General features: G+C 52.3%; 6 protein-coding genes across 6 annotated transcripts; 4 read left to right on the forward strand and 2 right to left on the reverse strand.

The window, feature by feature from the left end:
- Positions 1 to 644: 644 nt before the first annotated feature.
- G6M90_00g065340 (uncharacterized protein) lies at positions 645 to 2176 on the forward strand (the record flags this gene model as incomplete). Its single annotated transcript, XM_014684754.1, has 5 exons — positions 645 to 915; positions 995 to 1230; positions 1295 to 1406; positions 1504 to 1782; positions 1866 to 2176. The coding sequence occupies 5 exons, from the start codon at positions 645 to 647 to the stop codon at positions 2174 to 2176; spliced, it is 1209 nt and encodes a 402-aa protein (XP_014540240.1).
- Positions 2177 to 2668: 492 nt separating this feature from the next.
- ssb3 (Replication factor A protein 3) lies at positions 2669 to 3124 on the reverse strand (the record flags this gene model as incomplete). The annotated part of the gene is made up of 3 exons (XM_014684753.2): positions 2669 to 2739; positions 2801 to 2903; positions 2975 to 3124. 3 exons carry the CDS (start codon positions 3122 to 3124, stop codon positions 2669 to 2671), a joined length of 324 nt encoding a protein of 107 aa, XP_014540239.2.
- A 2422-nt stretch (positions 3125 to 5546) lies between these two features.
- Atf2 (Cyclic AMP-dependent transcription factor ATF-2) lies at positions 5547 to 6606 on the forward strand (the record flags this gene model as incomplete). The annotated part of the gene is made up of 2 exons (XM_014684752.1): positions 5547 to 6378; positions 6461 to 6606. The coding sequence occupies 2 exons, from the start codon at positions 5547 to 5549 to the stop codon at positions 6604 to 6606; spliced, it is 978 nt and encodes a 325-aa protein (XP_014540238.1).
- A 1673-nt stretch (positions 6607 to 8279) lies between these two features.
- Positions 8280 to 9542, reverse strand: hmp_2 (Flavohemoprotein; the record flags this gene model as incomplete). Its single annotated transcript, XM_014684751.1, has 1 exon — positions 8280 to 9542. The coding sequence occupies one exon, from the start codon at positions 9540 to 9542 to the stop codon at positions 8280 to 8282; it is 1263 nt and encodes a 420-aa protein (XP_014540237.1).
- Positions 9543 to 12348: 2806 nt separating this feature from the next.
- Positions 12349 to 12939, forward strand: G6M90_00g065380 (uncharacterized protein; the record flags this gene model as incomplete). Its single annotated transcript, XM_014684750.1, has 1 exon — positions 12349 to 12939. One exon carries the CDS (start codon positions 12349 to 12351, stop codon positions 12937 to 12939), a length of 591 nt encoding a protein of 196 aa, XP_014540236.1.
- Positions 12940 to 14880: 1941 nt separating this feature from the next.
- G6M90_00g065390 (uncharacterized protein) lies at positions 14881 to 15639 on the forward strand (the record flags this gene model as incomplete). Its single annotated transcript, XM_014684749.1, has 1 exon — positions 14881 to 15639. The coding sequence occupies one exon, from the start codon at positions 14881 to 14883 to the stop codon at positions 15637 to 15639; it is 759 nt and encodes a 252-aa protein (XP_014540235.1).
- Positions 15640 to 15856: the final 217 nt, after the last annotated feature.

The following is a 15856-nucleotide window of genomic DNA, read 5'->3' on the forward strand; positions in this document are numbered from 1 at the left end:
TTATCTTGATGTCGCTTCGAGCACTCTAGAATCCATGCTAGATGATCAAATGTCGGGGTGCATGAGCTGACGCCAAACACGAAGCCACATGCCGAGTCCAGTCAATGCTACGGTCACCTTCTCCGCAAACTGGATGCCTACCTGCATATTCTGGGTCGAGCATTTACTGCTTGGTTCAGAGGGTACATTGGGATCAGCTCTGCATCGCGCACGTTCTTTTGTGAATCTCGTCCTGGGTTGGCCTGCCACATCATCGCGGCTTTGCTAGAAAGGGCAGGTTGCCTGACTTGTTGACCTGCCTATCTGGGAACATTTTAAGCCTTTTCCAGCCAATATCCAGATTGCGTGAAAGTCTGGATTGAGTCGGTTCTGAACAAGCAGCTGTGCATGCCTGAATGGCGAGGTATTCTGACGAGTGCTTATGCGTGTCCTTGGTACCGTGATTCATGCTAGTTTATGGATATATACAAGTACACAGAGAAATAAATAGGGACGGGCGCGGCCTCATTCTTGGCCTATGGATACGGCGCAACACGTTTCAAAACGTGACTTCTGTTTCCTGATATCGTTCTGCTATTGTGAATAGTCCTTCCAACATGAGAGTGGTTGCTTTCTTCGCGTGTTTAGTAGCCACGGCGGCCACAATGCCGGCTGAGAGCCCTGTGTCTTACGACGGGCACAAGGTCTTTCGAGTCCCGATCGTGGACGATGGCACGCACATCCAGAGTCTTATTGATCATTTGAATCTGAATGTCTGGCAGCCGCCCTCCAAAAAGGGTGCTTTTGCCGACATTCAGGTGGCCCCAAGCCAGTTGGCAGCCTTCGAGAACGCAATGAAAGGGCGCAGCTTCGAGATTATGCATGAGGATCTCGGAGACTCCATTACCAGAGAAGGCACCATCCAGGCATATGCGGGTGAGTGACGACTCGTTCCTGTCCAGACCATGACCGCAATATCAGAGTGCAACGCTTAACACCCTCGTGTGAGTGATAGCCGGCTCGGCTAATGCCTCCTGGTTCACATCGTACCATCCATACAATGACCATCTTCAATGGATGAAGGACATTGCCTCTCAATACCCGAGCAATGTTAAGAGTGTCACGTCTGGAACCACGGGTGATGGCAATACCATAACGGGCCTGCATATTTTCGGCAGCAGCGGTGGCGGCAAGAAACCCGCCGTCGTTTTTCATGGCACCGTCCATGCGCGCGAATGGATCGTTGCTATGGTACGTTTCGTATTGTCAAGGCCAACGGGGATGAGAAAGCCAGCTAAGGACATGTCCCGGGCAGACTCTCGAGTATATAACCAACGAGCTCGTCGCCAAGTACGCTACCGATAGCGCCGTAAAGGCTGTTGTGGACAAGTACGACTTCTACATGTTCCCCATTGTCAATGTTGACGGTGAGTAGTCTATTGTACACCCACGGAACAGTCGTCTTGTCCTCTCTTCTACTCTACAAGAGCCGAAGGTCGGGATGGCTGATGTAATTTGATGCAGGCTTCAAGTACACGCAGTCGTCAGACCGCATGTGGAGGAAGAACCGGTCTCGCAACCAGGGCTCGAGCTGTCTCGGAACGGATCCCAATCGCAACTGGCCATACAAGTGGGATGGTCCTGGGTCATCAACGAACCCTTGTACTGAGACGTATCGGGGTGCATCTGCGGGCAACAGCCCAGAAGTCCAGTCGTACATCGCCTTCCTCGACAAGATCAAGAAGAGCCAAGGCGTCAAGCTATACATCGACTGGCACTCGTATTCTCAGCTGTTCATGACACGTAAGTCGTACAGTGCTTCTAGGAAACGTGCAAACTGGGACTAAATCACAAATACTAACGCGAGTTATCATTCCCTCGAATAGCATACGGGTACTCGTGCAGCGCAAGGACGCCCAACAATGCTGCCTTGCAAGCTCTGGCAAAGGGTGCTTCCGACGCTATGAGGAGTGTCCACGGAACCACCTTCGCATATGGTCCAGTTTGCAATGTCATCTACCAAGTTGCCGGTGGCTCTATTGATTGGGTCCAGGACGTTCTTAAAGCCGACAATGTCTTCACAATCGAACTGCGTGACAAAGGTAGGTATGGGTTTGTCCTGCCACCGGACCAGATCATACCGTCTGGAGAGGAGAGCTTCGCTGGTGCCATGCATCTCTTCCAGCAGATGAGTTAGGGGGGCATTCCAAACAACAGCTGGGAATTGCCCAATGCCGTTTGTCGTAACACTGGCTTGCATATAGGACGGCGCAAGGTGTTTAGCGCGGGTGATGAGCATGTAGGGGCCATAAAAGAAAGGCAATTCACGTCGAACTTGCGGTAGCTGAGATTCCATATGCAGTGCGAACTGTACTCTAAGTGTGCCGAGTCTGTGATGTATATCTTGTGAACACAGGCATCCTAGTAACAAACAATTCATCCACTGCAGGTGAGTATGGTATGACATTAGCATCGAAGGATTACCGACCGAATGATGAACAGCTCCTGCATGGTTCCGTGACGAGAATCTATAGGGATTGCGTTTCGTGACGATTGGACGGCCGGTTAGTGGGAAGGCAGAAATCCCAGGTTCCTCGGTGTGACAAGTTGGAGCAAAGAAACGTTCACCTGTTCAGAGTTCAGAGGTGAAAGTATTTAATTTATATTCAGTGTTGACAAGGTTCAGTGTTTAGTTCTCAGAAATAAATATTGCCTTGTGCCGATGTGTGGCTTGGACCACTGCATTGTACAGCCCAAAGTCTAACATCCTGTCAGTACAGTCGCGACTTGTGCAAATGAGGAGTCCTTCGACGTGGCTTACCAATGTCGGTGCCAGCATCTAGAGAGCTGAGCACTTTGATAGACAAGTCGGGATTCACTTTCCCAATGAGTTGAACGGCGTTGCCGTTGGTTAGGTGAGCATCCTACAACACGGTTCGTATCCGTCAATCTAGTCATGGCTGGTCAAAAGAGAGCAGAGAGCCAGCAAACTTACCCGATTAAGCACCACGGTTACGATTCCATCAGAATCGATGGTGGCTTGGTCACCACGAAGCTGCGTGACCTTGCCTACAATGGTGACGAGCCGGCCAACAAAGCTGTCCAAATACGGAGCTGTGATGCGCGGAGAGGAGAGTTCTGCCATCTTGGGGGGTATAGATTTAAATTGCCTTTATAAGCGCAAAAGTAGACAACGCCGCAATGATGGCTAGTGGCAACTGGTAATGAAGGAATTGCCAAATTCAATCGTGAGAGTTGGTGCCTCCCCTGCCGCCTTGGGCTCGAGAGAAGCGCGTCTCAAAACGCGCAGGAAACAACACGCTATCACGTGAGCAGCAGTGCCAAAAACCGCACCGCAATTTATCCCGCTTCGGCGATCGGACAAACCGTTGCCGACAAGTTCAGAGCTGTTACGCCAAATACTTCAGTGGCGGGCAGGTGCCAATGGGACGAAGTTTGTGTGACGTCTGTGTGCTGCGCAAGGTTGCCACCACCACATCTTCCATGTTGCTAGGAAAGCCATGTTGATTGGATTGGGATTTTGCATTTTAGCATTTCATCATGAACCTTGAACTGCGATTTTGCCACTCGCGGTTTCTTTAGCGACTCGACTAAGGAATAGGGTTAGTTGCACACTGCTGACTCGCGACTGCCAGGGACGACGGTGACAAACGAAGAATTCGTCGGCGCAGCAAGTTGCGAATGGGGGCCCTTTGGCCAAAGATCAGCGCCGGATGGTTTTAAATATCGCAATAATACGCCATTTGCCACCGCTCTGTCCACGACCTATGGCTCACGGGTAATTGCCGTTTGTCCAGCAAGCTTGGGAGGCATAAACATGAGAAAGGGGGACTTCGACATGAGCACATCCGTAATATTGGCCAGTTTTCCATTGAAAAATAATTTGGAGCCTCGAATTGCGAATCCGGACCAAATGTTCCGTTCTCCATGGGTCTGGCTGCCTTGGGCAACTTCTGGAACATCCTTGCGCCCATTCGCTGGGGGTACACCTTGACTGCTCCTCTTGACAACAGAACCAACCAACGGAGAAGGGAGATCGAGGCGTTCGTACTCTGTACGCCTTTAAATTGTTCCGCATTGGTCTTCGGTTGGAGAAGCATCAGACTTTGACCAATAGCAACACGCATCTTCGCCATGGAGGCGTCGGAGTCAACCCCTACTGGTTTCTGTGGCATGGGGAGGCTTGTTGCCTGAAGCGTTGGAAGTTCTCTTTGTTGAAAAGCAGGTTCAAAAGTGACAGCCGACGTGCGAGATGAGCCACAAGACGACGGCAGACACACCTATGACCTCACGACCGTGGCCCACGCTGGGGTGGCAGTGGTCGCCCTTCTCGAGGCGCCTCCTTTGAGGTTCCCCCTTCTCAAGGTGCCTTTTCTTGAGCTGCTGCCCGCGTGACTTTGTGTGAGACGACGCATGATTCCGAGTGCGTTGAGATTTCGTCCACTGTTGGGCTCTATCAGCTCTCGGCGGCCAGCTCACCATCGGAGCCGACTCCGAAAGTTGTCATTGGGTGTAGGCGGCTGAAAGACATCAAAGGCCAATACAGCCAATGCCAGAACACAGTAGGCTCTGGGCATGCAGGGCATTGCGGCTTGCCTGCCAGTATGCAAGCAAGTCAATTGGTGCTTCTCTGGACTGTGGACTTGGCCAGATCACTGTCCTGAGTGCCAGCCCCAGCATGGCGCGGTCGCATGCATTGTGAAACGCGCGGCATGGCGTTACTACTTGACCTCTCGAGAAGCATCTCTACTGCAGAGCGCAGGCGTGTAAGCCGTGCTATGAGCAGGGAGAGGAACCAGACTCGGGTCCCCTTGACGGACCTGATGCGGTGGCGACAACAAGTTCCCATACGGGCAAGCCCCGACAAACGAACAAGCCACGGGTGAATGTCCGAGGCGGATCAAAGTAATTGTTTGGAACACCTGCAGTCAAATCGTACCAATTCAGTGCTGCCAGGGTTTTATTACTTCCGTTTTGTGGAGAGGATCTCCTCCCAGAATTGCCCGAGACAGGCACCCAAGTGTCACAGTGCCTTCGCAGTGGCACACTTTGACAGCCACTGATATCAACAAGCTACATGACGACCCCTCAGGCTGTCAAACTTTGGGTGTGTAAAAAGGCCTGTTCGCTCGTAGAGGTCTCGGTGTTTGGTGTCTTCTAGGCTCCTGATGCAAGTTGTTGACCCCGAGCTCCTTCCATGTTCAAGGTGCAAGAAACTGTCATCAATTTGCTTCTACATCAAAGCGCATCCTTCTAACACTACTTCAACTTTTCTTTCCAAAACCGGCCCTGCCAGTCACTGGGCTACTCTATCCGCCAGACTCAGTTAAATCATATCGAGCAAACTACTACCCTTGCAACACGCTTCCCTCCTCCCCTTGCCCAACAATTGCGACCGTGACTGAGACGCAGGAAGTCGGCAGTGCGTAATACTTTACAAATCATTTTGTATAGTATCATCACTTCTTTCTCCAAGCAATTCAATAGTCTCACCGGTTATCTTGTCGCCGTTCTCATCGTCGACGCAGCCTCCAACCAAATACGATATGTCGACGGCCGAGCTTTTGATTGGACAGATGGCGGGGGAAAACGAGATTGACCCAGTCTTGTTTCGTCCAGACCAGCACTCCCTCTCCCAGTTTCCTCAGGCTGGCATCCACGGCGATGGGACACCGGATGCCCTGTTCTATCCGTTGTCCGGCCTGTCGGGAGAACACAAGGGGTATCAACTCGAGAGGTCAGACGGGAGTCTGTATTCATTTGACACAAGCATTCTGTTCCCCCCGACCGAATTGAATCCGGCGGCCTCTACGTCTGCTAGTTCGTCCAACTTTGTCAGCCAGACGCCGGCTTCGAGCGTGCTGTCCGCAGAGGATGGATCCGACAAGCCGAAGAAGACGCCCCCGCCTAAACGAAAAAAGAGTTGCACGATAATAAAGTCAACCAAAAAGAAGACGCCGACGGAAACACCGGCCAAGGCGGTGCCGAAGACCCGGACACAGCCAAGGCGCGGAGCAACCAAGACCTCCAACAATACAATCGAGGTGCAGACGGAGGAGAATAAGCCGAAGCATCGTCGCCAACGGTCCCTAGAAAAAAACCGGGTTGCCGCTTCAAAATGTCGAAAACGCAAGAAGCAGTGGACTGAAAACCTAGAACAGAAGAAATCGGGGCTGGAATCCGTCCACGCCGAGCTCCAGTCGGAATACATGGAACTTCTGCAAGAGACGTCTGAGCTGAAGAACTTTTTGATAAGCCATGCGAGCTGCCAAGACCCCAATATTGATATTTGGATAAAGAACGAGGCCTCGAAATATGTTCGCAACCTTGACAATGCAAGTCTCGTCAACTCGATCCATTCGTTGCCGAGCCAAGATGGTAAGTGTGCTGCAATATCCGAATACCAGGTGGGGATGACTGTTCCCCGGTCGGCGTTTGGTTGCTAACAATGCCACGTCAGGGGATGCCTTTACTTCACGACATGCATCGATCCCCAGCGCGATGGGCGGGCTCTCCCGAGAATCAACGGATCGCGAAACCGAGGAACTGAACAGCGGCGAAACCGAGGACGAGGAAGGTGCCTTTGAAGGGGACTTGGAGGACTGATCAGTGGCCTTGTGGAGGGTGAAACTCCTCCTCGATTTTAGCCGGGGATCGCCAATAGCCGCAGCAGATGGGTGGTGATGGACTCCAGCGACATTCTTGGCAGAGGTTTGGGTTTTTCAGGATGATGAGAAACTCGGCATTGTACGTTCAGACACTGACAGACTAGCATTTTGCTTGAGCATCGTATTGGAGTTGGAGAGAATCTGAGAAGCTTACACATGGACATAGTTTGGCGACTACTGAGGCTACGGTGACATAGTGGAGGGGGCTTTTGAGGCTCAAAATCGGAATGGACGGGTGGCAATTTGGGGGACTGCATGCATCATGACTGTTATGACGACCAAAGATGAAGGGCATTACCTGGGCTCCCAGAGAGCAATGGCGCCACTGGAGAAGGGCGTTTTGATCGACGGACCGGGGGGTTCACCATGTTCGAGATGAGCATCTGGTGTTTGCTTATCAGCTGTTTAGCTACCTTGCCGAAATCTACTTTCGACTTGCCGTTTCGCAGATGGTGTCTGCTACTGACTGGGTATGCATCTGCTTGTACCCAGCCTGTGTCACCGCCCGAACTACAACGCTCACCAACATCCCGACCGCCCGAGCCACACAATCATCATTCGGCCGTATTTATCCCACTCTCAAATCATCTCCCAAACTCGGCATACTTTGTTGGGCAACCGCGGCGCGAAAAAGGGGCATCTCCGTCTGAATTTGGAAGTTACGCAAGATGTCATCGGAAACACTCGAAGACAGGCAGTTTTTGTCAGATTTCCGATGTGCAAAAGTCGTCAAACCCAAAGATTAGATCTGGCGTTTACATCAACCAAGGGGCACGATGGACCAACGGATATGGCGAGCCTGTTCCTTCAGTCACGAAAGTGCCAGGCTCGAAACGCGCACATTCGACACTGTGAAGGGGCGAGAGCGGCGATGCAGCTTGTACAGTATCTCACGGCCAATAGACACCCTTACCATCCGATTGGAGACCCTTGCCAAGGGGGGTGGTGCGTGTATGACATGACAGGCGCAGACTGTGTTGCACGCACGGCTCCTCGTCACAAAAGCGAGATACACGTCACAAAAGCGATGACGCGATGATGCGCAATGAGAAGTGCATATACGAGACGTTGCAGCGTGTGCAAGGAGACTTTATATTAGGTAGCTTTCTAGCCGGTGGGCTTTGTTGATTCTCTTGACCCGTGGTATGTGTGTGTGGCGTGGTTACTCTGCCGGGTTGGAAACCAATGGCGAGCAATATGTGCCCGTGTATTTGTTTGTCGAGGGCTTTACAGACCAGGGGCAAGGCCCGGAAGATTTGGCCTTCGCGGCCATTATCCTTTTTCTTCTTCTGTCTTCCATATTTACCGTGAGTCTGGCACAATTTGGTCCGCAAGGGGGAAGATGCTGCTTTTTGGACGAACAGTTTGGGGAAGGTTGCAAACTGGTCCTGAAACTGTGGCTATGTAAATGATTCAATATTGATCTCTCTCGACTGGTGACGGTGATGATGTAAAAATCCCCCCCGACTGGATGGGCCGAAAGCAATTTTTGGTCACTTGTACATGTTCACAGCGCGGAGCGGATGTAGAGCATAGACGAAAGAACATATCAACCAACGCCTAGATACAGTTGACACTGGAACGTACAAAAGACCAGGCTTGGAGAGAAGTTCATTCAGAAGGCGAGCCAAACAGCTCCATGTGAACATGCCCCTCGTCCACGCCCATCAACATCAAAGCCTTGCTCTGCGCCTTTATGAACGGTAGCGGGCCGCAGATGTAGAAGTCGGCGCCGGGCAGGAGCACCACGTCCTTGATTTTACTCAGCTCAAGCCCTCCCGCAAAGTCGTAGTCGAAGCCCTGCTGGTCCCGGTCCGTCACCTCTTGGTAGAAGACGGCCCGGCGGACCTGGGGATTGTTGGCGACAATCTCGGACAAGGCGGCCTTCATGGCGTGCCCGCGGCCACCGCGCGCGGCATGCACAAAGACGACGCTCCTCCAGCTCGCCTGGTCCACGAGCGTCTTGAGCATGGCCATGGCGGGCGTCGCGGCGTTGACGTCGAGCACCAGGCCGCCGAGGGGCATGCTGACGTCGAGCTCCGCGCCTGCCGGCAGATCCTCATGGAGCACGCCGGCCGCGCGCCCGGCCGGACGGGCGTCGGAGGCGGCGGCCCCGGTGACCGAGATGCGGAGCGACTTTCCGTCGGGCGCGCCGGACACGCCGTACTGCCGCGGCTGGTACGACGCCAGCTCCGGGACGAAGCGCCGCACCGTGACAAACTGCCCGGGCTTGTGCGCCGGCAGGGCGCCCCCGTCGACCGGCGTCAGGTGGAAGGACATGATGGCCGCGTCGCTCTCTTGCGTCCTGTCCGAGACGAAGAACTTGCGCCACCCCTTCCAGCCCCCGGGGGTCGCGGCCGCCTGGCGGTACAGCTCGCCCTCGAACCGGATACAGTACTCGGCGAGCTTCTCGTACGCGGCTCCCCAGGCATCCAGGACTTGGTCGTCGGCGGCGGCGCCCAGCACCGTCTTGATGGCCGCCAAGAGGCCCTCGCCAAGGATGGGGTACTGCTCCGGGGTGATGCCTAGGCTGGCGTGCTTGTGGCCGATGCGGGACAGGGTCGTTTGGAGGGCGGCGGGATTGTCAATGTTGGATGCGTACACCCACACGGCGTGGGCGAGCGCCGCGGGCTGCTCGCCGGTGACTTGGTGCGTCGTGTTGAAGACATTTTTCAGCTCGGGGTGAAAGTCGAGGAGCCGCCTGTGCAGGAGGCTCGTGATGGCCATCCCGTGCTGCTCCAGCGCAGGGATCGTCGACTGGACGATTTTCATTTGTTCTGATGTGAGGGTCCTCCGGGGCATGGGCCCGAGGGCCAGCGGTTTACATGTTTGCCACGAGACACCGGGGCGGCGGATGGCACGCTGGACGAGCATTGTGCCTTGACAAGACGGTATTCAGGTATGTGTCATGTGAGTAAGGTTGAGCGTGAGCAAACGAATTCGTAGTCGAACCGACGTCGTTGGGCGAGTCCGCCGGATGCGGTTGTAGATAAAGCTTGGAGAGCTACCACGGATTGCTTGTCTACTCCACGTAGCGTTGAGCTCTGCAACTTACGGTACGATGAGTGGGAATGTTAGCTTCCGCTTCGTGTCTTGCAGCATCGAAAAAGGTGTTGGTTCCAAGATCGACCTGGGATAGGGTGGTTGTAGCTGGGGCCATGATGAACACGAGACCACGAGGGATATGGTATGAGCAACTTTGGGTTTAATCATTTGCGTAAAATTCGTTCGACACAGGTGTTGAGTGGCTTTTTTTCGGCGTAGCTTCCCCTCTCGCTCCGGAGATGCTGGCAGCATGAGCCGGGTTTCCCCAACATGTCAGATGTGGCTGACGTGCCGGCCAAGCCGGCGCAAGCAGCATGGCCAACTTCTCCACCTGATCGTTTCACTTGATATAAAAAGACGTTGAACGGGACGATGGACAATATTGTATAGACTATCTGATTATCACTTTAGCCAGATGGTGGGAAAGTAGACGTTGACAGTATCAATGAGACAAGCCACCATGTAGGTTGAACCGACCAACATGTGACCAAGTTATTGTCTAATATACAACATTACCATGTATTACAAAACCAATTTTCCAACGCAGGACGAAAATGCCAGAGGATAATTCTGAGTCCTGGAGAGATGAACAGGTCTCTAGACATCTGAAGTCAGGCCAGACAATATGGCAATTGACTTTTGTTGGCAACATGACAAAAGTCTGTGGCAACAACAACACAGCGAAAAATTACGTTGATTCGATGGGAATTATTCAAGCCAAATTCTAGGCGAATTCGGCAGCCTCTATAACTTGATAGGTACCTAGGGCCGAGCTAGCTTGTTGGATGGGTATAGGGGCCTAGCTGGCTAGAAATATTATTAGCATAAATTCTTTCCTTTATTCTTTATCTTTCCATAGTTTTGCTTCCACATCTTTTTAACTTTCCCTTACTCTATTTCTCCATCACTAACGTGCCATCTTTATTTTCTCTCATCTTCTTTAATAGCTAGTAAGATTCTCTTAGCAACACCCTGTAGCACCGAGCCTAGAAACTATCTTGTCCAAGAATACCCCATAAATAAATTATCCATGGTACAAGTCTACAAGCACTCATCACACTCCCGCGTAAATAGTAGCCGGCAAATGCGGGATATATGTGGCTCAGTGCAGGAAAATTCAGACTAGTCAATAGAGATTACATTGAGTAGAAAGTCAATCCAGAGGGCTTATATGGCCTCTTCTTTCTGTGTCAACATTTATTATGTACCTGCAAAACAAAGGCTAATTATGCCATAAACGCTATTGTACAGTCAGTTTGCGGTCTGTGGCATGAGACCAATACCCCCCCTGGTCTCCAGTACGTCATTTCTGGTCTCGATCTTTAACTCGCCCGAGTTTGCGGGGTTAGGATTAAGCGAAAACCCTAAACATGGGATTAGAGTTGTCATTGAAGCACAGCTGAAATAAGCTTGCATCGCAAGCTTCCATTTTTCAGACCACCCCAGATTGTTAAATAGGAATCAAGGCGTTCTAACTCAAAAATCAACAAGTATGCTTCCCCACCCTAGAGCTTTAGTGTCTGAGTTGAACGAAATCACATTGACTTGTCATCTCTAAGGCACCTTTCATAATAGGGCCTTATAAAGAGACAAGACTGTTAGTTTCATCCGGAACAAAAGTTTGACAGGGCACATAGGGCATTCCACAGGCTCTTTCCAGACGAATCCAGACTTCACCAAATTTTCTTGTTATGCTTGAATTAAAGTATTAGAGTTATCTAGCAGGATATCTGCGCGTGGCTATTTGCTCTCAAGGCTGCAATACCACTGAGCATATTGTTGCAGCATCTAGTGATGGCGTTCAAGAAGATTTATGTAAAAGGAACACACCCAGGTGATCAGTTCGCGCCAGTCGGGCATCTGGAGAGATTACTACTCCGCATCTTCCTAAGATTGGGCATGCAGAACATTTTGGTGGCTATACACTTTCGCATCGCAAAGTTACGACAAACCAAATACTGTGGATGCTGTTTATCGTCGCAAGCCAGCCGCGATAACACTCATCTTGCCATCTCGCATAATGCAGACAGGCAGACCGCGAGTTAGCGATTAAATAGTCCGTCAGCCTAGATGCCTTCTAGGCTCTAGCCGGGTATGCCACATGCCATGTTCTAGACGCCACCATGTCGTTCAGCTTGAGATGGCTGATTAGGGTATGGGGCGCCACGATGGTTCGCGCCATCGTTGATTATGCATAGTTTTGGTGCCATGCGGCATAATGCCGTCCTCGTGTCGTCGCGGTCACAAGCCAGAGACATTTTGACCCAGTCAAGATTGACTTCTAGATGGCGGCTGCGCGCAATTACAATAACGTACAAGTGCGGGTAGTCCTGTATGCTTCGTCCCTGGCTGGCGATGGCGTGCCAGCTGAAAGCGGTAAACTTAAATTGACGGTCATCTGGGTTTCAGCTGAAAGACGGCAAGAGAATGGCAGAATTGGCCTCAACGCTCGGCTGTTGATGAGCACTAACTGCCGGTAACATGAGATGAGGTTGCCATAAGTATCCGCCTTACTTGCCTCTGGTGTCCGGGCTCAACCATTAGTATCTTGCATAAGAATTATTTCTAGGTTACCAGGCAGTCTACACAATCACCGTTGTCTGTTCATTTTTCCAACCTTCTCAACAACCAAAACATGACCAAGTGGAAATCGAATAAAGACAAGGTTCGAGGCAACATCGCAGCGGGCGGGTGGGACGTGAGTTACGGAAGAGAAGTCACGTCTTTGGACCTCGTCGTCGGCGCCTTGTCCACGGTCACAGGCGGCGTCGGTACCGCGGCATGGGTCGAACTGCAACTCGCCGCTCAGCTCAAGAAGTTTGGGCAAAGCCTAGCCAACGTGCCCGGCAACGTGAAGAACCAGGTAACCAACATTCTCAAGGATGCCATCTTGAAGGGGAAAAAGGGCACGTGGGATATTGGCGGCCTGGGGGTTAAAGCAGGTGTAGCCACGTACGATCACTGGTTCAAACTTGGCATCGGGGGCTGGCAAAGGTCTGCCCCCTCGTTTCAGCCCTTTATTGGCTTTCGCCTTGCCAAACGGCTTGCAACGGCAGGAGTCCTTGAGTTGGCAGAAACCGAGCCTCCCGTCTTGCTGGCGACGGCCCTTCTTGACATGGAAGAATCTGAGCCAGAGCCTCCGCCTTCGCCGATCGCTACGCATGAGGATATACATTGGGTATACGGGAAAGAGGAGCCGTTGCCAAGCATTGTGATGGAAGGGTAGGTATCATTGACTCTCGCGGTGACGTCTGCGAGAGGCGAGACTCTGTTTGTTCAACATCAGATTGCCGTACAAGTGAAAGGAGAAGGAAGCTTGCAAGGATCAAGTCGCTCACTCGAGGCAACAGAATTTTGTTATACCGATGTCTGGCAGGCAACGGTGTTGCGATAGGTATTTAGTTTCAATTTACATTCACTCTCTTTGCATAGAGCATGAGGAGTCTGTCGTTGTGTCTAAAAGTGCTTGGTAATATAAGATATATTCCCGTCAAGTCAATTGTATAGTAGAGGCTGAGTACTACTGCCTTTATGGAAGGTATTTTAATTTACGAAAAAGTATGTATGTGTTTCCAGCCAATTTCTGTGATGAGTGGCGCACCACTGGTTCCATCAACTCTGTGATGAGTGTAAGTTGTGCAACCGGGCGGGCAATGACCTCGCGTCGGCGGCAGAGACCATCACCATGACTCTATTTCCAAGTACTTTCGTTTCCAGTCATTCCGCTCCTTGATTGCACGCTCCAAGTCCATGGCCTCTTCTTGTCGGGCGGCCCTCGCCAACATGCTACAGCCCGGCTTACACCTTGCAAGTCACAGACACAAAAGTTCCCCAAGTCTCTCCACGTTAAGGAATCCTACAGCCGGGGCCAGTGGATCGCAACCCACGTGTTCCCCACGAATCAAGATGCAATCGATGCTCGTGCAGCGACCCTGAGGGTTTGCCGACGCCGGCTGTGGCTGTACACAGTACGACGCAACGGTGACGGTGCCGGTGTCTCGGCATAGCGGCAAATGCCACGATTCCCAATTACCGTGTCACATCGGCGCAGAGTAGTCCCTACCTCGGCGCGTGATGTTAACGTTTCGAGGCTAGCGTGCGAGATGACTGGCAAGTTGTAGCCATGGTAGTATTCATGTCTAGGGAGTAGTCAGGACTCCGCGGTCACTATGTGTGATGCAACTGGAGCAAGTTGACATAAGCCATGTCTCGTCATTACTCAGACCGTCACTGCCAATATTCAATAATTCATTGTCCCGCAACGTCTCTTCCTTTGGGTCGGAACATGCCGTGGTGCGGCTCCCGGGACGTCTCGTATCGGCAACCCCAGTCCATCTATGATCTTGACATGGCCTTGCACGCCTATGCTCAACTGGCCGAGGCCTTCTCCCCATACTATACTCGACGCTTCTTGGCATTGCTATCCGTGCCATCGGCAGTTGCTTCTCGGGCAAAACGACTTCTGATGACAGTCTGGCCTGGCACGGGCCGCCGGACGTCGCTTGGCAGGTCGGCGGCGCAGCTTCACCGTCGCAGGGTGATTCCTAAAGGGGTTTAATTCCAAGGTTGCTAGTCTTTGTGAACTATGTGTAACTACATGTAATCATCAAGTGGCACCATCTTACTCTCCGACCTTCCCAACTCGAACATGAGTGGCTTCTCTTGACCGTCTAGAAATCCCCTCATGTTCCGTCCCGCCACTAGTTCCAGTTCCATCTCGTATTTGTGTTTGTACTTGGTAAGCCGTCTTCATCTGGCAAACTAGAAGCACGGGCGTTGAGTTCTCGCGACTGGCCTCGGGTGCGGCATGTATCTGCTATCACACGTCTAGCTCTATATGGCAGGTGTGTCTTGACTCTTGAGTGATAACTTGTCCCTATACGAATTTGTTGGAGTTTGGCCTGCATTACTACATGTAGCTAAACTCTGATTCTCTCAAGTGCTGCTACACGGATAGTTGCTACGCTTATCCTACTGCTGACGGCTTCTGTTGAGTGGCAAGTTGCCAAACCAAAGGTATATAAACCAAGCTACATACTTGCCTTGGATATTCCTCTCGAGTCTCGACAAGCATCTTCCAACGCAGCAAAGCCATAGTCCCGAGTCCCGAGTCCCTAGTTCACCAAAGCCATCATCGGAACTGCTCTTATCATTTCCTCTTCCCACAATGTTCGCCCTCGTGTCCCTCTCTCTCCTCATCGGCGCCTGCTCGGCCGCTCCCAGCGCAGCCAACCCAAGCAACCAACTGCCCAACTTCATCAACCAACTGCAGCAGTCCCTACGCACCGTCGACCAGAACAACCCCCCCTTCACCGACGGGTCCAAGTTGAACGAATACACGTGCCCTGCGCACGCGTTCGAATGCACAACGACCGACTTCTGGCAGCGGCAGATCATCGCCTCTGCCCCCGACCGCGTCACCATCACGACAAACATCCACACCGACGCAACCCTCATCAACGACGGCACCAAGGACGCCACCATCACGTCCTCCTTCTCCACGGCCGTGGCCATCGGCACCACCAGGGGCTGGACCATTGGCGCAAAGGTCTCTCTCAGCTCGCCCAACAAGGTCGGCAGCTCCGAGCTGTCGGCCTCCTACAGCGACACGTCCACCTCGACGACGACGGAGACAAAGACGGTCCAGTACGGCGCCATCTGCCCGGCCGGAAAGACGTGCCGCATCCAGACTGTCACTTTCCAGGCCCGTCTCCATGCGTACTGCAGGCATGAGTCTATGCTCGACTGCACGGGGGCCGTCAACGTCTGCAAGCGTCCGACTGGCGTGCTGCAGTGCCAGCAGTACGTCGACTACTACAACAGGAACTGCGTGAATCCTCCTTCCGACTCTCCGTGCAGTGTTGACGTCCAGCTTCGGGCGGACGATGGGAAGCTCCTCACCCTTATTATCATTTCGGAGGAGTAGTGTTTCCCCTGGCTTGGAATGGAGACCGGGCAGCTGTTGCGAAATCGTTTGGGATACAGGTCTGTATAAAATACTTCTGCAGGGCGCAAAAACGTGCAGTGCTGGATTTGGTATTCTCGCGACGATTGGTTGCTCCAACTATGCTGCATGTGTGTTGGCATCACGTCGATTATTCAAGCTAGTAGTAAATCAATACGACAGTACTTGTATACATGTT

The sequence above is a fragment of the Metarhizium brunneum genome, chromosome 3, assembly GCF_013426205.1.
Source record: "Metarhizium brunneum chromosome 3, complete sequence".
NCBI classification, from domain to species: Eukaryota; Fungi; Ascomycota; class Sordariomycetes; order Hypocreales; family Clavicipitaceae; genus Metarhizium; species Metarhizium brunneum.